Below are 22,764 nucleotides of genomic sequence, written 5' to 3' on the forward strand. Positions count from 1 at the left end.
TAGCTTGTCAAGCATCGAACAGCAAATGGGTCAGTTAGTACCTGTATTATTCTTTGTGATAGAGTTTTACTATTCTGAAAGGCTTTGACTTGAACTTTTGGATATAGATGAGGATGGATGAAGAAAATGATGTTTTGTGTCCTGTGTAAATGATCTGCCCTCTCTCCTGCTTTAACTACTGCCTTAAACTTAACCACTGCTGAAGTGGGGGCCAGGCTGTTAGTGTCACGTTGTTGGTAGTAAAGCTTGCTAGCTGTTAGTAAAGAACAATTCTACCTTCTGACATGTACTGGGATTTTAGCTACAGGTGAGATACTTCCTTTTATGAAGTATGTTTAAATGGTGTAGGAAAAGATAAGGCAGCAGTCAAAAATAAAACCATTACCCTATGAAGCGTGTTCTTTTACTGGGATTTCTTGTGGCCACAGGCTGCTTTGAAATACAGTGTAGCAGAAGAGACCAAAAATGAGGAAGGGTTAGGTGTTTTGGGTAAGTCCCAGAAGAGACTCTGAAGCTACACTTCAGTGCACGTTTTGTTCATTCTGACAGTGAGCCAGCAAGCAGATTGTAGTATGGAGGCACTTGAACACATGATAATCCACATGCCTGAGCATAAGCACAGTGATCTGGTACTCCAGTAAATGGCTTAGTAGATCACCCGGCATGCTTGTGAAGCCTGCTTGTGCTTTGCCTGCCAGCAGTGCTGGAACATGAGCAGATCAGGCTTCTGTGCTTCCATTTCATGTTTCTAAGGTTATCTTTAAAATGTAGATGGGGTTTTTATGTCTGAATGCCTGCACTGGACCTGTGTCAATCCAGTACAGAGTCCTCTTACTTGGTCCTCTCTTGGTCTTGAGGAGGTCCAGAAGGACAGCAACACGATACTAACTCTCATGCAAGTTCCAAAGGCAGTGGATCTAAAGAGCATGTTTTCCTTGCTTATCCACATATGCGAGTGAGGTTATGAGAATATTGTGTGTGTGTGAGAAAGGTATTGTAAGGCCAAGAAAAGTTTTTGTACAGGTGCTTTTAGCTGCTGGTGAAGCAGTTTGGTAGTCCTTAAGGAGCTTTCCAATTTTTCTGAGTTTGCTAGCATGATTTAGCTAGCTTTGCCTATAGCATACAGTAAATTGGCAAAATTAACCTTGAGATAGGAGAATTCTGATTTATAATTATATTTTTCCTTCATTTTCTAACAAATGAAACTAGAACTATTGGGGATGATGAAGGGATAGAAGCTCAATGTACTGGATTGAAAGAGCATGTTTCTTGGGGCAAGAATATGAATTGGTTCTTCAGATTGTGTGAGCTGGCTGCAGAAGTTCAGTGCAATCTGTACCAACATTAATCCTGAAAGGGTGTGATAATGGGAAAGGGGACTCATTTGTACATCAAATTATCTGGAAAAGACTTTGGGGGTTTGTTTCCAGCTGGTTTTGAGTGTGCTATGGCAATTCTTGCTGCTTTATTTTTCTTTTAGATACAAGGAAATCTCCAGCTATTCTATAGATGGCTTTTAAAAGTAGATCTGGCTTTTAAAAAGCTATACTGCCTTTCAAACATCCTGTCCTAAAAGAGAGGCACTTCAGTGTTAAGGAAAACCTGCAGTTTTCTATAACTGAAGCGTAGGGAGGCAAGATGAAGTGGTGAGGATGTCCAGTACTAATCTTTTTTTGTCCTTTTCCCCCCACCCCCTCCTTATTCCTTACAGCTTTTGTGTCTTAGCACATTTATTGTGCTGGACCTTATTACGTGTACTTTTATGTTTCTCCTACTTAGTTCCTGTAATTGTGCAAAGATCTTCAGTATAGAAAGCACTTCTTTCTTTCGATTACGTCTCAACCATGGGTTCCACAGTGGCTTGAGTCCTTATTTCTCAGTCCTAATCCAGCCCACTCACAGGACAAGTACATTTTGTTTGTTAGATCACCACACTTTGTGAAGTGTATTACCATGAAGTGGGGGCCATATTAGTAACAGAGAGTTTGTTTGGCATGGAGTCTTCCAGAACAGGAGTTTAATTCTAACTGAAATATTCAACTGAATGTGAATTGCAGCAGTGTCTAAAGAGCAGCATTACCCTGGTACTTTTGTAAATGTACTACCCCTTGGTGAAATTCTGCCCTTTTTCAAGGGAGGGGAGCAGTAGGCATGCAAATACACAGCTTAATGGAGATGCCAACACATGTTAAAGTGGAAATACAGTATTGTAGATAGTTAAGATCTAGTTTTAGCTGTAGTAAAGGTGAAGTACATGACTGCATGCTGGGATGTGGTAATTTTTCCTTCCTGCCTGTTACAATGCTTCCTCAAATACATGATTTCTGTTATTTAGTCAAAAAGGATGAGAGTTGACATATGTGAATGCTAAAGAGTTCCAACTATTGGTTTCCCACTTAATTTCTCCCATTCCACCTAGGAAGAAAATAGTGTTTCCTGTGTACAAAGAAAATAAATGTATTTTTGAATTCACACTTAATCCAAACAATTTTAATTCACCTTTAAGAATTTACTCTTCCAGTGTAAAACTGGCAGGAAAGAATGTCTAGAAATTAGCATGGAGCAGATAAAGGACTGTTTAGCTTCTTCACAAGGTGTCTTGACATAGGCTGCAATAATCTTATCCATCAGGACTGTATGTCTGCTCTCTACTTTTCTCTTTATGGCAAGCACCCAACCTGTTGGCAATTAAACTTAGTTCTGGGCCATGGTTTATTATTCAAGGTGAAGGAGTAAATTTGCGGACAGACAGAGTCTGTTGGGGATGATTGGTCCAGATCCAGCGTGGAGACTTGAGTAGACATAGTGGGCTTAACAGAACCCAGAATAATGACCTGAGAGGGTAAACTTATCTTTGCTTCTGGTCTGGTAGAAAGGAGAAGAATTTCTGGTAGGCATTGGATGGATGCCTCTGACTGCTTTTTGGGAGAAATGAAGATGAGATTGCTTTGGTACTTGGTTTCTTACAAGAAAGCAAATTATGGGAGCTGGGCTGGGTTAGTCAGCACAACAAAGGTGAGATTGACCCTCATGGAGGTGAACTTGGCGAGTTCAACAATGTGCTGGTACTGTGCTGTTCATAGTAAAGCTGAGTTGACTTTGTCTTGTTCTGTTTCTTCAGGCTAACGTTTTGCTTTTGTTACTCAATGGGGAGAATAAGATGCTTTTGTTGTTTTAAACCAATCTAAAACCAGAAGGAAAATAATAATGGTGCTGTGGGTGCTTCAGGAATAGAAGTGACTGGTGTGATAAGCTTTGGTCCATTCAGGAACCATCACTTCAGTACTGAGGGATTTATTTTTTTAATTTTAAAAATTGGTTTTTTCCTATTTGGCCTTCTGGGACATAGCTGAGGAAACTTCTTTCTATGATTTTTGTTGTTTGTTTTTACCGCGTATACATGAAAGACCTGTAAGTTTTACTAAGCCGGGAACGGCTTTTGCTTTAAGAATGGATGCTTGTATTTTGGAATATGGAACTAAGCTTAGTTGGTTGATCCTGCCAGTAGCATATGCTTGTCTCAAGGCTTAAGCCGTGCATATGTAAGTACACACAGGTGGTACAGTGAAACTGCGAATGGCTCATGAAATCAGTTATGGTTCCTTTGGTTGCTCTGGTGGTGAATGGTGCCACATCCAGCTGGTGGCCAGTTACCAGTGCCGTCCCCCAGGGATCAGTACTGGGCCCCATCCTCTTTAACATCTTCATTGATGATCTGGATGAGGGGATTGAGTCAGTCATCAGCAAGTTTGCAGATGACACCAAGTTAGGAGCAGATGTTGGCCAGTTAGAGGGTAGAAAGGCTCTGCAGAGGGACCTCGACCGACTGGACAGATGGGCGGAGTCCAACAGGATGGCATTTAACAAGTCCAAGTGCTGGGTGCTGCACTTTGGCCACAGCAACCCCATGCAGAGCTACAGGCTGGGGTCAGAGTGGCTGGAGAGCTCCCAAACAGAGAGGGACCTGGGGGTACTGATTGACAGCCGCCTAAACATGAGCCAGCAGTGTGCCCAGGTGGCCAAGAGGGCCAATGGCATCCTGGCCTGTATTAGGAATAGTGTGGCGAGCAGGGAAGTCATTGTGCCCCTGTATTCTGCATTGGTTAGGCCACATCTTGAGTCCTGTGTCCAGTTCTGGGCCCCTCAGTTTAAGAAGGACATCGAGACACTTGAACGTGTCCAGAGAAGGGCAACAAGGCTGGTGATAGGCCTTGAGCACAAGCCCTATGAGGAGAGGCTGAGGGAGCTGGGATTGTTTAGCCTGGAGAAGAGAAGGCTCAGGGGTGACCTCATTGCCCTCTACAACTACCTGAAGGGTGGTTGTAGCCAGGAAGGGGTTGGTCTCTTCTCCCAGGCTACCAGCACCAGAACAAGGGGACACAGTCTCAAGCTGCACCAGGGGAGGTTTAGACTCGAGGTGAGGAGAAAGTTCTTCACTGAGCGAGTCATTCGTCATTGGAATGTGCTGCCCAGGGAGGTGGTGGAGTCACCATCCCTGGAGGTGTTCAAGAGTAGATTGGACATGGCATTTGGTACCACGGTCTAGTCATGAGGTTTGTGATGACAGGTTGGACTCGATCCTTGAGGTCTCTTCCAACCTTAGTGATGCTACTACTATGATGTTAGTACTTTCAGTAGGTTGAATTAACTCTGGAGAATTTTTCAACTCCTATAGCTAATTAGAAATTTGTATTTCAGTGATGTTTTAAGTTTCTAATTGGTTGAAGAAACCACTCCCAATTCAAATATATGATCCTACATAATACTCCTCCTTCTGCTAGGATATTCTCAAATGAGTGAATAGTTGATCTTTGAAGTACACTGTGTTGATATTTGTGTTATCCAAACATTGTTTTAGCAATAAATAAAGATAATGAAACAGAATTTTGGGGTGGGTTCTTGTGTTTATAAAGGGAACAGAATGCAATAAATAGTTACTCTAAGCATTGCTCAAGAACCAACTTAGAAGTTAGGTTACAATAATGTAAGTATTTTTTAATCAGTAGAATTTTCTGGTTTTCCTGTAATTGTCTGTGTAGTCTTTATAAGTGTTCATCTGTGGAGCGCACATTTTGCATGCTTGGAGTTCTATTGCATTACTAAATGGACTCAGCTTATGTTTAAAATAATTCTTTAGCTTTCTTGTAAAACAGTGTTTTGTTTTTGTTTTTAACAGGAATATGATGACACTTTCTGATTTCAAAAGATTGTGATTAGTACATTCATTAAGGTGGGTGTCTTATGCTGTCCCTGGACAGTGGTTTATAATACCAGTTCCTTCTGAGTCTCAATTTGTTTATTTTTCATTGCTGCTTTGTTACACTTCTTCTGAACTGCGATGTCAGAATGCTGAAAAAGCCCTGTTGTACAAGTTAGGAAGCACATGAAAACGATGCAGCTTCTCTAAATCTTTAGGAAACCGAAATTTAGTGCCCAGTATCAAGTACTGCATCTTCATGGTTTGCTGTGCAGAAGTTTGATAACTTCCACTCTTCTGCTTGCTCTTGCAGTTGTAAGAAATTTTAACGATAGTGAAAACTTTGGGGTCCAAAAAGCAAAGCAGCTAGTGTTACTCTGGTAATCAAGGTGATAGCTTAGGGGGAGAAACAATGTTCCGTTCGATACGTGAAAAGCTGGTGACGAAGTATATTAAACTTGATTGGGATATGTGGTGGATCAAGAAAGCAAAGCAGACAATCAGAATTATGGGTGTATTTTTGAAATGAAGACAAGTTTATGGCTATTGAACCAAAAAAAGCAAACACCTGAGTGTGTAAAAGAGAATGCTGGAGGAGTGTCATCTGTGATGCAAAGACTATTTATCCAAGTGGTTTTGTTGCGTGCCATCTGATGATGCGACAATATTGGCCCAAGACAGGAAGGGGAAGGATAACAGTTCTGGGTAGTACTGTAATATTGCAATACAGATGAAATCATAACAGCTTTTGAAGATTAATACTATAGGGTCCAATTAGTCTAAATGATTGAAAGAAAATAAAAAATGCTGGTTTTCTGTGACTACAAAATGTGATTTGGATAGATTATTAAAGCTGACAATGTTCTTTTTTCAATGCTGCAGGAGTTACTTCAGTTGTCTACAGAAAGTGAACTTGGTTGAGATCCTGTAATACAGGTGTGTTCCCTAAAGCAGGCGGTTTATTCTTCTCTAATACTTGAAGTCTTCTATGCTTAGAACAGATATATCTCAGTATTGGATAAAATGTTGTTACAAATTCTGTATTTCTTGTATAATGATGAAATCAGATGTCTTTCTGTAGAAAAGGCCTTTTCCAGATTCCATACATGGATGAACTCTTCCAGTTCTTTGTGATTCAGACATACTCAGTCGCCTGTAGATTTCCTCTGATAAATAATAGAAAACCAGAAGATTAGATTAAACTGCCTGTAGTTCTACTTGAACTGATAAAATGCCTGGTTGGAACAACCTGTGTTTAGGGCATAGATTTGTCTTACCTTTCAGGTGAACTGTAGGAAGGCTTATAATGAGAATTGTAAGTAGTTTACAAGGACTGCTTTTTCTTAGTGTCTTCCTGAATGCATTAACTAGATGAAGCAAATACGATACCAAATTAAAATGGTACGTACTGCTAATGCAGATATTCTTTGCAAACCTAGATTTTGTTAAACCTTTTTTGCTTTATCTGTGAAAAAGTCATGATGGAGGTAATCAAACTAGGGAAGAACTATGTCACTTCATAAACTGTCAGGCAGGACCTTGTGCGTAATTTCTTGTAGGCATTGATTAGTGAAGAAAGTAGAGACTTAACTCCATTAAGGAAATACAGATTACAGAGAGATGACTTAGTGTGAGGGAATTGGAAGAGCTGCCTTTGAACTAGGATATAAATGCTGTGGAAAGATATGCCACCTTTTTGTTGTCCTAGTTAAACATTGCAAAATCTGCAAGTAGTTACATATACAGCAATTTTTAACGCCTTTTGTGGTTATATTTATTTTTTTTAAATCAACTCATCATAAAGAAAGATGCAGAGCATTTAAAGAATCAATGTATGCAGATTTTTATCATAATCTGAGACTTGCAGAACTTGTATCAGCTTTGTGACGTTATGCAGAATGGAATGTTGTGAGTAAATTCTTCCTTAACTCTGGCCAACACAAATGTACTTTTGACAGTTGGTAGACGTGCAGCATTTTAAATTAAGGCATGTTAACATGGGCTGTCTTCCAAAATGGTTAGCTTGGGATTTGAACTTTCTTCCACACATTCCTTCTGCATATTCAAATGAAGCACTTGGTGATGTAATTGTTTGCCACACAAATGTTGATCTTCTTAACTTCTGAGTTTTATTCTACTATTTTTGTGTTACATGGCAGTGGAATGTATCAACAGACTTGGTTTAAGAGAAGAGCTTTCAGAGCTTTTATTTTTCCTGCAGAAATTCTTAGTGTTCTTGGAAAGCCTTTTATTAGGAAGAGTAATTGTGTTGATAGACTTTGTTAATACAGGCATCTGAACATAAGGAGACACTTTACTCTTTTGTTTGTTTTTTTTTTCCCCCTGTAACTGTGAGGTTGAGCAAGCAGTGGAGCAGAGGCTGTGGAATCTCCATCCTTAGAGATATATAGAAGTCATCTGAAGGTGGTCTTAGGCAGCCTGATTTTAGGTGACTGCCTGAAGGGAGTTGCACCAGATGACCTCCATAGGTCCCTTTTGACCTCAAACATTCTGTGAATCGACATTTTATAACTGCCTAGTAAGCTATTTAATGTTCATACCAAGCCTTTGGAAATGTAGATGAATTTAGTTCAGGTATTAAAATGGTATTTGACCAAACTTCTTAAGCACTCAGAGCTCCTGTTGTCTATATGTCAGGCGTTTTATTATCTACTGGAGAGGTTGGCCCTTTTTTGTAACTGGCTGCGTCAGCCCACGCAGACTGTGTACGTACTATACATGTACTTTGTGTGATACCATGCTGAGAGTTAATCAGAAGGGTTATTTTATCTAGTGTAGAAGATTCTGTTGTTTAAGAACTCTGTAAGACCTTATTTTAGACCAAAAGTGTTTAAAATGCAAATTTGTATCTGATTCTTCTGTTGGATGACAGTTTCATGTTTAACCAACATTTATCTGCATAGGCATGGCATAACTGTGAGCATCTCTCTGGTATCTGTTTGAAGAGGACACTGTTGGGGGGCCCAGGTATTTCTTTTATATTTTATAGTTATAGAGGTGTCCGGACTCTTGTTATGGTCAAAGATTTCCAGTAGAAGAGGATGAGACAAGGATTAAATGCATGTGGGAGACTCTGGACCTAGTCACTTCATGCTTTTGATGCTAGCTGAGAGGGAGCTTGATAAACACTTTTACCAGCTTTTCATAGAAAAACCAGGTAAGAAACAAGCATAATTGTTACATTTCATGTTAGTAGAAAGATGCTTCCTCTCCTGCCCCTTTAGTGCTTATTCAGAAAATACATTGTTCTGTGTTTGTTTTATCTTAGAACTGTGTTTTCAGTCATATATATAGAGAGATACACACACTCATTCATAACTGCTTTTTTAATATAAACTGGGAATTACTTTATGTGAAGCTAAACCACTTTTAGCCTGAAACCATAATTCTTTTTAAATTCAGATTTGAATTTCTTCACTGAGGAAACAATTTGATTGGGAGCATCCTTGCTATGGATTCAAGGGCTCTGTCCTGGTGTTTATGCTGACCTTTTTCTGTACTGGTGCTGCTATAAATTCAGGGTGGCACTTGGATAGCTCTGGACCAAGGTTATGCCCTGATTAGTTCCTCTGTTGTAAAAAGCCAGCTGTAAGCAGTGATCACCTTTATAAAGATAGTACTAACTTTCATTTAAAACCAGTCTTCTGTTCAGGAGTCACTTGAAGTGAAAGGTGAATTCTTATGAACAAATTATGAAACAAATGCTGCAGAGTTCAGATTTTACAGAAGGCTTTGTGATGACATAGATAACTGACATAAGTAAAAAATTGACGTGCACCACATTCCTTGTTCAGAAAAAGAGTGAAGCTTATTTATGATGACTTACAGTAGGATGAGAAATCTATTAAAAAAATTTCCTTTCTTTTAGTTCAAAAAATCTTGCAGGAAGTAAAGGAATCTTGTGTGTGTGTGTGTGTCTGTCTTCCTCCTTTCTAAAAAGTACCCCAGTTAATTGTTCTGTCCCTTGCCATAAAGATATGAAGCACTCAATATTTCTGCTGGTGAAGTTGTATTGGCAGGCAAGTTGCTTCTTGGATTATTGCTTGGTTTTCAACATTTTTTCCCGAACATTTTGATACTACAAATCACTTAATTATTGTGTAATTGCACAGGGAGGATGCATTCATTGTAGATGTTAATTTTCAAATTTCTCTAAAACTGCATGATGCGACTAAAGCTCTGCTAATTATGTGTCATACAAGTTAAAAACCCTACCATTTTGCAAAACAATCACCTAAAACCTCTTCTGGTTGATAAGATCTTCAGTAAAATGGAATCCTGACTGTCTCTTACTGAGTCCCCAAATATTCACATACTTAGTGTAGTCATAAACTGGTGTGCCTCTTGCCTCGGTCTGGAACATTGGTAAGTTCATACAAGTTGCAAATTTGGACGACTCAGTCCTTCAGATCTTTGCCTCTTGCTCAGTTCTTGAATTAGATAATTTTGGATTTTTAGTGTTTCATTCTTTAAATGCTGGTACCTAGGTGTGATAACACTGTGTGAAACAAATCTAGAAAAATCATCTCCGAATGTAACCAGACCTCTGCTGAAACAAGATTGATTTATTATATTTCTTTAAATGCCATCATTTCAGAAGAAATTTGCCGCCTTGGTATTCTACAGTTCATCTTAGGAGGATTTTTCTAAAGCATAAAACCGTTCAAACATTTCAAGTGTTTGCCCATACATATTTTAGTGTGTGTTTCTGGGGCTGCTAAATTCAGGCTGCTTACTACAGGATAACAAAGGTACTGTAGCTAATGAATAATCAGAAGACATTTTCTGCACATCTAACCTGGCATATTAATGCCTACATTTGTCCTTTGTGCAGTTATGTTGCCTTTTTCCTATACTGCATCAGCATCCTAAGGATTTCTAGTCTTTGCCAGGGCAACTTTGGGAGGTTTGCTCTGTCTAGAAGAGTAGAATGTTTTTTGTGAGCCAGTTGCCTTAAAATCAAGCCTAAGTGTCACTTGAAGTTTAAAGTTTTTATTCAATGAGTCAAATAGACAACCAACCATAAAAGTTTAGAAGGAAGCAAAAAATTAAGAAAAAACTTACTGAGTTTACTCAATCTCAAAGAGCTCTTCCTCTGGTAAGACATGCAGTTGGCTTCCTTAAACTCTGGTAAAGGGGGAGAACCTCAGACTGGGAAAGTCTTCTAACTTTTACCTTTTCATTCTTGTTTGGAAGTGGGTTGGAAATCGATTCAAGCTTGTAGTTGGGGTGAATAAGCGCAATTTATGATGGTGTTTCAACTGAGTTGAGCTTCAACGTTAATTAATCTCTCTGGGATGACTGACCCTTTGTGCTCCTGAAGTGTTTGCGTGGTGCTTGTGTGCGCATGCAGATGTTCCACTTAAGATCTTCCTCTGTCTGAGGGGAAAATATGGTCAGATGCATCACTTCTCATCTAAAATTACAGGCATAGAGCATGGTGTAGGGTAACTGCCAGTCTCTTTTCAGTTATTCCAATATCTGAAAAAATACCTCCAAACTTATTGCATATGTTAATGCTGCTACTTTGAGGGACCTTGGCATTTTAGTTATTACACAAGTTTTTGTTGTAGAAACATTTCTCCTCTTTGCCCAGAAGCTCTTGGAAGTCTATCATGTTTTGGGTTGGTGGTTGGTTTGTGTGATGTGTTGTGGTGTGGGGGGGTGTTTGGTTTTTGGATTTGGTTTGTTTGTTTCTTCTCATTTGTTCTTCCTGTATTCCTTACTCTCTGGTATGTGCCTTTTGCACTGAAGCTTCTGAGATTTTGAAACGAGAAATTTTGTGCAAGACTTGACTTTTAGGGACATTAATCTTCTAGTCCTATCTAAGGACACCATTCCACTGAAGGTGCTGAGCTAATACTTGAAAAATACCTTTATAAAGGTCGAACTTGTGTCTTTTTCATTACTGGGATACTATTTTGTTTCTGGCACCATTGTCTTTGGCCTCTGAATTGTAGTCGTTGTAATGTAGTTATATAGGAATTGTATAGATACCATGGGCAGAACTGCAGAGGTCTGTGAGGTTGCTAATTAAAGAGACAGAAGTGACACAACTTAAGCATTCCCTGACACACATTTTTGACAGGTTTTAAGAGGAAGAAAATTCAGGTGGTACCTCCTATAGGTGATTACCTATTTCTTTTCTCTTGTGCTCATTGCTTAACATAAAAATAATTTTTAAACTCCTGAAATCTAAACTGTTGCTCAGTTACTCAACTCTTGTTCCAAGAAGCACAGGAAGTTCCTCAAAAGTTACTCTATAGCTTGCATATTCTCTCCCTCCTAAGAAAGCACTATTGAAGTTTCTTACAAATACCTGACAGAAGCTCGCCTAGGTGTCAGGGAGAGAAGAGAGGAGGTGAGATGATAGATAATTTTTGGAGATGGAAAAAAATTACTCATCAGTGGTTTACCAGCTCAAAATTTCAATAATTTCAAGGTGGAAGACACTATATGCTAGCTATGCCACAACTTCATTGACTCTTAAACATCCAAAGATTACAGAATAGACTTGGGTCAAATAATTTTCCAAGGAAAGGTTGTTCCAAAACATATTCATGGCTAATTCTGGAGGCTGAAAATACTATTGTGTGTATAATACTCTGGCTTCAGAATGCAGGATAAATTTCTTGTGCTTGAAGACTGAAACACACAATGTTTGCATTAAGAGTAGGAAAGATGTGATAAAGTCATTGCACATAAATAGCCCAGTTTTCCCTATGTATGTCTTACTGTAATGTTGGGCTAATTAGAGTTTAGGGCTACACTAAATCTGTCTTATGGTAGTTCATGGGTGGGTTGGTTGGTTGTTTAGAGAGCTTTTTTCCTGTGCCTTGGAAGAAATTGTGTACCATAGTTTGCTACCAGATAGTTTTGTTTCAGTTACTGGCAGATGTTTCTCTTGCATCTAAAGCTCTAAGTGGCATTTGCTCAGAGAAATAGGAGTAAAAGGAACATGTGATCTCACCTTAGATTCCTGCATGTCAGACCTCCTTTTCAGATGATAACTGTGATTGTCTTTCTTCCCCAAAGCTTCAGTTTGACCATAATAGGGTTAATTTGTGCAATTTTGTTGTGGATTTTTGAAGTAGACAAAATGTTATAGATGATCTTCCAAAATTAGCTTTAACCTTCCCAGAGAAGCGAGAAAGCTTTCCCATTGCTAGTTCAATAGTTTGCTGAAGTACCTTTACTCACTGAATCTTCTATAGAACTTTACAACCCCAGTTCCCTTTTAAACATAATAATACAGATGACACAGCAGAAATGGCTTCTTGAGAGTAAGTTCAGTTATTTCACCAGACATGATCTGATTTCTACAGTACTTGAAGTAGTGCTAAGAGCATTTCTTGGGTGAGAATGGATCGATGTGTTTATAAAATGTTCCTTACCTGTACAGTGACAGGAGGTTTGTCTTTTATGCTGTCCATATAAGTATTCCCAGTGGCAGCTTCTGTGGGTGGCTCTCCTGATCCCTTTGATGGTTTCAGTTATGGCTAGCCCTGTGCCATGATACTGCAAATGGTGACATAGGTACCACTAATCAGGCTCATTAGGAGCCTGAGTGGAGTATAATACAGGGACAGAACTTCATTAAAATACTTGGGTAAGACAAGTGAAAGTGTGAGCTCTGTCTACTGGGAAGATTAAATATGAGTTGAACTGTCTGCTCTAGTTAATCATTGACCACCAGAGTTTGTGCCATTGTGAAATAATAGTACAGTTTCATCTAACAGTAAATAGTCTTTTATTGCATGTTCCAGTTATGTAATTTGAAGATAGAAGTTGCTTACTTAGTCCAGAAAAAAATCCTACATTTCCAGAAGTGTAATTTACTGTCTGCATACTACTGTTCAGTACAACAGCATAATGTGATGTGAATTTTGTGTGGATTAGAGTACCTGAAGTGAATACGTGCAGAAGTGAAATGTTGATGTTATACTCTACCCAAAGAGGCTTTTTAAATTGCAACAACATAAAATGAATAGTGAATAAACTAATTAAGAGAGAAAAATTATTCATTTATATTCATATACCATTCCTGATAGCTTAAATGAATGTCCTTAAACTACACTTCCTTTTTCAAATGAAAACAGATATCTTGCATATTACTTTGGCCAAACAAGGAGACGAGTAGCGTTTTCTTCTGAAAAATTGAAAATAAATGTAAAATGTCTGGAAAAACAGCAATTAGGAGGGTAAGAAAATAGTTTCAATATTTATTTTTTTTAAAGGGGGAGGAGGGGAGTTGAATCATAATTTGTTTTAAATAAATACTAAGTTAATGTTTTCTGTTACAGCCTTTATTTGTTTGTCTTCAAAAGCAAGTTGCTGCAGTTAATATTGGCAAAACTTAGTTGCAGATTTTTTTCATGGACTTTGCTGTTCCAGAGGTTTATTAGCCAGCAATAGTAATCCTGAGTATTTTAAAGGAACAAGCTTGGTTCTGTTTAAAAAAATAACCTTTATTTTTTCCTGATGATGGATTACATTGTTCAGAGAATCTTAGTTCATGGTTTTGCAGTATTGTTGCCTCTCTGAGTTGATGAAATGGATGGAAATGAGCCAGATTAAATAACTTAATTTTATTTATAAAGTTCAGCTGCCCTCTAGTACTCCTGCTTTGGTGACTCTTCAGTATTATTCTGATCTTAATTCATTTGTGTACACTGATTTTGAGTCTGGTGCATTAGAATTTGCTTTAAAAGCAGGCAATTTTGTTTTGGTTTAAGCCTGTTTTTCTAAACAGTCATGATTCCTCCCCCTCTGATGTAGTGGTAGTGAGTAGGTAAAATTATTCTCAAGCTTGTGCCTTAATCTTTATTGCTGATAAATAGGTGGGTTTGTATCCTCATATGTTTGGTCTAGCTACCTATGTGGCTCTTGTATAAAGAAAGAAATGGAAAAATTAGTAAAAATTACAAAGCTGCTCTTAAAAGGAAAAAAAAAAACCCACATATTAAAAAAAAAACCCAACCTCAAACAAGTAAGGAATCCTTTGATGTCTGGATGTCTGAAAGGAAAATTTTTTGTTTGTTTGTTTTTGTTCAGGGTAAACTGGAAGCCAGGAAAATGGTATCACTGAAAAATGTAACAGCTATTGTCCAAACCCAGGGAGTAAAACTGTCGAGTATTAAGTAGGAGACCAGAAAGCAAGTGAATGTTTAACCTTTTAAGGAGTTTTTCCACACGTATTCCACTTGATCTTTTCCACAATAAAACACTGCTAGGTTTGCAATTTTATTTAACTTAAACTTTTCACTGTTCAAATGACAAATATATTAACCATGAATTTCATTTACCATTTTGAATGTCATCAATCAGTGAGATTTCCAGATTTGTCAGCAGTGGGAAACAAAAAAATAACTGTTTTTCTTCCTTCCTTCCCTTCCTCCTCAGATTTGTGGGTCTGTACTTCCAAACAGAATTTGTACAGAGAGAAAATGCTGAATATGGCTTGATTTGCTCTTGATCTTGGCAGTGTTTCTAATGAGTGTCCCATGGACTCTATCAAGTTCAGGGGGTTCTACTCTAGCACTGAGGAGCAGAACCCTGAGCAGCAACCTGGTATCAGTGAAAACATTTCTTCATCGTTCTCTCCAAAAGAGCAACAGAAAATGAGTGATTATTCTGGACTTGCAAATAACCATAGCCAGATGATTGCTGAAGACTCAGAAATTCAGGCAAAGCCTGAACACTCTCATGAAGTTCTTCAAGAAGATATTGAAATGAGCAGTGGATCCAGTGGAAATGACTTTAGTGGAAATGACACAAATGAAAACTATTCGAGTGGGCATGATTCTCATGGCCATGAATCTGATGAAAATGGGAAAGAGTCAGCAATGCTCATGGAATCTTCAGACTGTCACAAAAGGTAGTAACTAGTATGAAATAAATTTCACTTTTTGTCACTAAAGGCTAATTTCTGGATGATAATAATGACGCAGAGCGTATCTTCAGGTTGAAGCAAGTGCTAAAAAAATGTGTAATGTAATATAATTCATAAAGAGGTGGTCTTTGGAGTTTTGGGAGGCCAGCTTCATTTTAATCTTCCTTGTCTTCATTGTGTGTTTAGCCTTTTTTTTTGGTTTTTTTTTTAGTAAGCCAACTACTTTAATTGTATATCAAAAAGTTTTGGTCTATATTTATGTGTAAGGATGCAACTGTGCTTAGCATACAAAGCAAAGCTATGGTAAGATGAACCTTCTTAGACAAATGGGTAACAGCTGTGGTTTCTACTTGCTGTACCAGGTGGAAGCTTTTGGAGTCTGTTTTTCTTCCTAGATAGCCAGTCATTCATAGGGAAATATAAAGCTGAAGTTAAGTTACAAGTTATTTGCTAGGTGTACTAACATTAATCTCTTTCTGTCTTTCCTTGTTCTAGTTCAAGCTCAAATGCGTTTAGTCTGATGATTGCAAACTCTGAACACAATCAGTCTAGTAGTGGATGCAGGTAAATTAATGTGCATATATTTTCAGAAATTTGCATGTATCTTTGGCTAAGTGCTGGAAATTAAACAGTATGGGTTTAGGGGTTTTGGTTTGCATTGACTAAACTTGAAGGGGTACACAAGAAATCTGATCTGTGATTCTCTTCCTGACCATAATCAGTAGCTTGTCCTATTAACCACTTGGTTGACTTAGGGCTTTTTTTTTGTTGTTGCTATTCCATGTAAGTTGTGTGATAACCTTCCAAGTTGTCTTACTTTGTTTTGATTTGGTAGCTTAACTCCCTAATTTTCTTTCTGTGGTTCACTTTGAATATTGCTTCAGTGCTTTTTTTTCTTTTGAAGCTTTTCTTTACATTTTCTGCTCTTCAGAATATAGTCTGAAGCCCTTGGCTGGGGACAACCTATTAGAGTTTCAACATCAGAATTCACCCATTGAGTTGGATGCGTTCTGATGTCCAGCAGCCATGTCATCTCTCTTTCCTGCGTTCCATTCACCAGGATTCAAGCTTCAAGTCTGCAAGGATAAGCAAAGATCAGCTGCAGGAGTCCCTCTTTATAAACTCTGCTTCTGACCCTGATAGCCTTGAGAAATCTGGAAACAGGAGAAGACTGAGAGGGGATTTAATAAATGTTTACAAATACCTGAGGGCTGGGTGTCAAGAGGGAGGGAACAGGCTCTTCTCAGTTGTACCCTGTAAATAGGACAAGGGGCAGTGGATATAAACTACAGCAAAGGAAGTTCCACCTCAACATGGGGTGGAACTTCTTAACTGTGAGAGTCACAGAGCACTGGAACAGGCTCCCCAGATGGTTGTGGAGTCTTGTTCTCTGAAGACTTTCAAGACCCATCTGGATGTATTTCTGTGCGACCTGTGGTGGATTCTATGGCCCTGCTCTGGCAGGGGCATTGAACTAGATGATCTCTGGATGTCCCTTCCAACCCCTAACATCCTCTGATCCTGTGAGTGCCCTGCTGTATTTGTTGGGTTTTTGTGAAGTTGTCTTCAGATCAGGACAACAAAACCTAATCCTGGGCAGATCAAAGCTATCTGGCTATCTCATATGGACGTTAAGACGTCTGTATACTCGTATCTACCTGAAAAGTATTTCTGTCTGATGCAGTTCCTAGAGAAGTGGTAAATTAGAATTACTCCCTTGCACCATACTCTTCCCATTAATTCCATTTTCTTAAATGCAAGAGTTTGAGTTACTTATTTCTGTCTTTCTGATGCTTCTTTGTTTTGGATTATCAGTAAGAGCTCTCTGCTCAGAAACAAATAGGAATCCAGATGGTACAGTGTCTTCCCCAGCTGTCAGGTGCAGTGCTAGAAGGTTACAGAGCAGAACATGATTATCTTTTGTGAATGGGAGACCAAAGATAGATGGAAAATGATCTTTAAAGAGAAGACTAAAAGAGGCTGATAAGCTGCAGGTTTAGTCTTTGACTGAAAGGCTGCTGGGCTTTGGATTCTGCAACCACTTAGCTTGGTGTGTTTAGTTTAGTTCACTGTCCACATAAAACAAAATGGAAAGATCCTGTCTTTATAAAATTGCTTGTTCTGTCCTCTGCAAGTCACGCCTTCCCTGTGGTTGGCTACTGTGCCACTCTCTGCTACTCATCTTTGGAAAAACATTTTTGAGTTGTGTAACATTTTCCAGGGAGGCCTGTCTTCTATATTTGCTGCTGCTGTCAGCTAATTTAGAAAGGTTTCTTTTCTTGCAAAAGTCTGACCATTGTCATGAAGCATGCTCATGGGAGTAGAAAACCAGCATATGTTCAGTCACTTCATGATCTTTTCCCTCTTCCCTATTGCCAACATAGAGCGTTTCTCTGTTAACAAGGCCCAGACTGATTGCATCAGTCCAGACTGTCAAGCCACATGGTAGATGTGATTTTAATATACAGCATGAACATAATGTTTCCTAAGGGAGTACTCTGCTCTTTTGTCTTACCTTGTGCTGCTATTTCTTAGTGCAGAATGAGCTCTGATTGAGTATCATGTTCTTCCTCCCATCACTACGTACTATGAAAAACAATGTGTATTCTCTAGCACAAGTCAGCTTTATCACTTCCCAAGCACTTCTGGTGAAACACTCCCAACACCTGTCAGATGATTGATATATCTGGAATGCTTTACGAACTTCCCAGGAAAATCCAGTGATGCTCTTGAAAGTCACCTGGAAGCTGAAGCCTCTCTATTGAGCACTTCAAACAGGGTGGTGCTCTTGCCAAGACTGTTCTTTCTACAGTAGTTATTAGTTTGACTTCTTAGGCTATCAGCCTTGACAATCAGGTGGTAAGAAACTACCTTCCTTTTGATGAGAGAGAATTTATATTCAGGAAGGTTTAAGAAAAGCTCTAAAATCCTCTAAATAGTTGTGACTGATTAGCTTATTTAAAAAAAAAAAAATCTACTCCAATGAGACAGAGTGATTGTTTTTTTTTTCATTTTAACTGCTTCCTACCCACCTGCCATCCATCTTTCTTATCCTCCCCCTCCTTTTCATCCCTCCTTTTGCTTTTTGCTGTTGTCAGCACCTCTTAATAATGGGGAGAGATACCAGAGTTTTCTGCCAGTGCTGGAAGATCTCTGTAGTCTGACATATACCGAGGCAGCACTCCTGAACATGCACCCAAGAAATGTGAATGCAATTTGTCCCCAGCCTCCTGATGCGTAACCCTGCATTTAGTAAAGTTTCCTTATCTTGCTTAATGTATTGCCATGGTGAACTGGGATACATTGTTCCAAGGATTTTTGTTTTAACTTGATGCTCTCCCACTGCCATTCCCTTTTCAGGGATCTTTCTTATTGAGAACCTGCTGGAACAGGAGGTGAAGACTTGAATGGACCTCCTGCTTATCTCCTTTGAAATCCACGAATATTTCTTTGAGTTTGAATTTGAAAGTAATTAAGCAAGATGCCACTAAAAAGGGGAAGAGGGAGACTGGCCAAAAAAAAAAAGTTTTATGGTGCTTTGGCATATGTTCTGTTTCACTTACAGAGTACACTTTACAATAAAACTTCAGGTGGTGGTAAATCTTTAATTTTAAAAGATTCTAGCTAATCTAAGAGTTATTTTAAGTTCTGAATGTTGCTACTAATGCTGGAAAAGTTAATGTATCTAGCTGTACAAATGTAGGTACATGACAAGTGTCAGTGTATATTTGGGCTTTTGTGAGGCTAAGCATCCAAATGATAATTTTATTTTTTTTGTCTTTAATCTTGCAGTAGTGAACAGTCCACTAAAGCCAAAACACAAAAGGAATTGCTGAAAACTTTACAAGAGCTAAAAGCTCACCTTCCTTCTGAAAAGAGAATTAAAGGCAAATCTAGTGTCCTAACGACATTGAAATATGCTCTCAAAAGCATTAAACAAGTTAAAGGTAATCAAGTATGCTGCTACCTAGATAATACTAACCGGTGGTTGTCTTTGTAAAGCTGAGTTGATTGTGTTTGATAACCTCTCTGAACAGATGTTTTCGTGATGTTCCCATTTGTTAGCCCTTTAAACTTCTCTTTCTTTGAAAGCTAAAGCAGCTCTCTACAGGCTGGATATTTTAGAGAGCTTTTGTTGAGTTAGAAAATCAATTTGGAAATGGTTTACTATTTCATGCTTTTTGAATGCCGAACAGACCGAAGTATGTGATGGCACATGTATGGATATCTTAAGATGGGTAAATACATTTGGGTTACTGAGGAGGAAGCTCTACTGGGGAAGAGCTAATTTGGAGTAGTACCAGGATCTCCCTACTGACCATTCTGTGCTTATGCCATGAAAGATTTTGGCTATTTACTGTTTCCAACCTGGATGTTTATTGATGAGATTCTAAATTCTGAATATAAGTTGTTTAATGTTTTCAATGTAGCCAATGAGGAATATTACCAGCTGTTGATGATTAATGAATCCCAGCCTGCTGGACTGAATGTGTCATCATACACAGTGGAGGAAGTTGAGACTATAACCTCAGAATACATCATGAAAAATGCTGTGAGTATGGTGACTCAAGTCTGCAGTGTGTACAGAAAATGTTTTCTAGAATTGGAATTCTTGGGCACACCTTTGTTTTTTTTCTTTTTCCTCCTTTCTTCCCCCCCCACCAAGGTAAGAATTGGTACTCAGGCCGATTACTGGCCTTCTCCTTCCAGGGGATGCTGAGTAGAAACTGAGCGTTTTCAGACTTTGGCAGTAGCACTTTGATCAAAACTGTTTTTCTCAGTTAGGTCGGAAATAATAAGACTAAATCACTTGAGCCTCTGAATTGTACCTTGTGCGTATGACAATGTACCTCAACATCCATGAGATACAATGCACTGTGATACTGTGTCATCTCAATGAGACAAGAACAACTGAGACTATCAGTGTAATTTTTAGCAGTAAAATAATGGTCTGATCTTTTTATTATTATTACTTTGCATATTCCCAGTGTGTTATGGATATTTTAAGAGCTCTTAAAAAAATAATTGCCTCTAAATGTATTAAACTACCTCCCACTATTATATTTTGCTTAGATGTATGAAGTTCTGAAATCAGTAAAATAATGGCATAGTGGGGGATGTTCCCTAGTTTGAAGTAGGTGGTCTTTGTTGTATCTATGAATAGTAAAGGTTGCCCACAAGGTTAAATAACTAGGAAGTCTAGAGTACAACTGAGAACTTCAGCCAAATGCCATAATCATTGTTCAGTTGGTCTGAAGCGTTCGAGTTTGTGAAATCAGTGCTCTGACAACAGCTCTTAAGTTTGTGTGTGGTGTCAGTGGGTAGAGCACTAGAGGTTGTGACGCAGGAAGCTCTTCTATGTCAAGAAGAAAACAGCACAAAGGGATACAAGTGGAATGTGTGTGGTTCTGTGGGACTTTTTTCCCATCTACTCATTATTTTACTGAGTGGTTTAGAGCACTTTTTAATTTTGCAGTGGATGGACAGGTTAACGTAAGCAGTCTTTCACAAAACAGTTGCATTTTATACATGTAAAACGTGCCTATAACAAGAACAAAGAAGATGTGAACTTTTAGAGCTGGAAGCTCTTTGATTCTTAATTAGTAAATTCATTCTGCATCATAAAATTTTGGGCAATAATATTTAGAGCTTGTAGCCTAGTAAAATGCTGCTGAATTACTCTTATTGTGTAGTTTAAGAAATGTAGTCTACCTGATAAGCAGATTAGTTGTATTTTATTGCTCACTTAATAAATGCCTTTTAACACTTAATTTTTATTTGGAGATTATTCATGTTAGTTCTATGTCTTGTGTTCTTCTAATGCATACTGAATTTAATGTTTTAAACTTTCTAAACTTGATATTTTTGGTTTTTAGGATATGTTTGCTGTAGCTGTTTCTTTGATCACTGGGAAAATTCTGTACATCTCTGACCAAGCTGCTTCAATTCTCCGCTGTAAGAGGGGTTATTTTAAAAATGCCAAATTTGTGGAGTTCTTGGCACCTCAGGATGTCAGCGTGTTCTATACTTCTACTACACCCTACAGGTTACCATCATGGAATATTTGCAATAGAGCTGGTGAGTGATGTCAACAGCAGATATTTCTCTGACCACCTTTGTCGTGCGAGTACTCCAGTTGATTTTTAATATCCTCCCATCCTTCTCAATCTTTCTTTGAAGGTGTAACCCAGATGTTAGAATATCACTGAACAGTACTAGATGTATCATACACTTGCATAAATCAGCAAGGCTTGTCTGCCTGCTAAAAATCTTCCAAATAATGTTGTTTATTGATTCGCATGTCCTTTTCATCTAAATTATGAAGTAGGTATTCATGATGAACAGTGCTTGCTTTCCACTCTTATCAGCAATTTAATGACCACATCTTATCTTTAAAATTCCATTTCTCAGATGCAAGGAATATAATACTCTGCCTCCTTCCTTTTAAAATGGTTATGATTAAATACTGGATGCCTTGATTAGTGTAGAAAGGTACTCGGCGACCATCACGGTGCATTCACCAAGTGTAATCATATCTCTGTTCCTTTAGCCTTAGGAAAACGATTTTAGGCATGCTAATGGTGAAGGATCAGACATCATGGGGCACTTGATATTTGTTTGTGGGAGGGCCGTCTTGCTAGTGTAGCTACAGCTGTTAGGAGCTGAGAAATAGCTGCCAACTATTTTAAATGGACACTTGAAATTCAAGGTCTGTTGTAAATGTTTGTAATTCTGTTGCATGCTCAGTCTGTGGAGTTAAGTTGGTGTGAGCCGTATTTAATAACAAAACCCTAAACAACAATTAATGATAAACATATAGTAAGTAATGTATACATAAAGCAGGTTGGAAGGGACCTTATGTTGACTTTTGTCTCAAAACACGGTCCATGGTGAATTCTGATTGTGATACTGATTACACATATTATTTAGTTATTTCCAAAGCATTTTCTGCAGTTTTATTATGTTTGTGTATAGCTTCAAATTTCACAAATGCACTGAGTGGAACTAAGCACACTGAAGCCTTTGAAAGACCAGAAGCTGTCTTGAAAATCAAATTGTGGCTACCCTGGAAATGGCATCCTAGGCTGCATCAAAAGATCTAGAGAGGTGATTCTGCCACTTTGCTCTGGTGAGACCTCCAGGTCTGGTGCCCTTGATATAGAAAGGACATGGACCTGATGTAGTGGGTCCAGAGGAGGGCCAAGAAAATGATAAAGGAGTTGGAGCACCTCTGCTACAAGGACAGGCTGAGGGAGCTGGGTTTGTTCAGCCTGGAGAAGAGGAGGTTCCAGGGAGAGATGTAATAGCAGCCTTCCAGTACCCTAAGGGGGCCTCAAGAAGGATGGAGAGAGACTGTTTACAAAGGCCTGTAGTGATAGGATGAGGGGCAATGGCTTCAAACTATAGAAGAACAGATTTAGATTAGGTGTTAGAAACAACTTTACCATGAGGGTGCTGGAACGCTGCAACAGGTTGCCCAGGGATGTGGTTGGGGACCCATCCCTGGGGATATTCTAAGTGAGGCTCGACAGGGCTCTGGGCAACTTCATACAGTTGAGGATGCCCTTTCTTACTGCAAAAGGGGTTGGACTAGATGATCTTTGGAGGTCCCTTCCAACCCAGACCGTTCTATGAGAACTGTTTAGATAGGGGT

General features: G+C 38.7%; 1 protein-coding gene across 1 annotated transcript in view; it reads left to right on the plus strand.

Annotated features, from left to right (window-relative positions):
• The first annotated feature begins 5,164 nt into the window (after positions 1 to 5,164).
• PER2 (period circadian regulator 2) overlaps positions 5,165 to 22,764 on the plus strand; it is a 39,948-nt gene continuing 22,348 nt past the window's right edge. Inside the window, exons 1-8 of the mRNA XM_054166958.1 lie at positions 5,165 to 5,230; positions 6,080 to 6,133; positions 8,122 to 8,375; positions 14,621 to 15,095; positions 15,606 to 15,674; positions 18,903 to 19,057; positions 19,541 to 19,662; positions 20,987 to 21,188. Coding sequence (XP_054022933.1) covers positions 14,722 to 15,095; positions 15,606 to 15,674; positions 18,903 to 19,057; positions 19,541 to 19,662; positions 20,987 to 21,188 — 922 coding nt within the window. The 5' untranslated portion in view covers positions 5,165 to 5,230; positions 6,080 to 6,133; positions 8,122 to 8,375; positions 14,621 to 14,721. The remainder of the gene's footprint in view (positions 5,231 to 6,079; positions 6,134 to 8,121; positions 8,376 to 14,620; positions 15,096 to 15,605; positions 15,675 to 18,902; positions 19,058 to 19,540; positions 19,663 to 20,986; positions 21,189 to 22,764) is intronic.

Source organism: Dryobates pubescens, chromosome 13 (assembly GCF_014839835.1).
Source record: "Dryobates pubescens isolate bDryPub1 chromosome 13, bDryPub1.pri, whole genome shotgun sequence".
Classification (NCBI taxonomy): Eukaryota; Metazoa; Chordata; class Aves; order Piciformes; family Picidae; genus Dryobates; species Dryobates pubescens.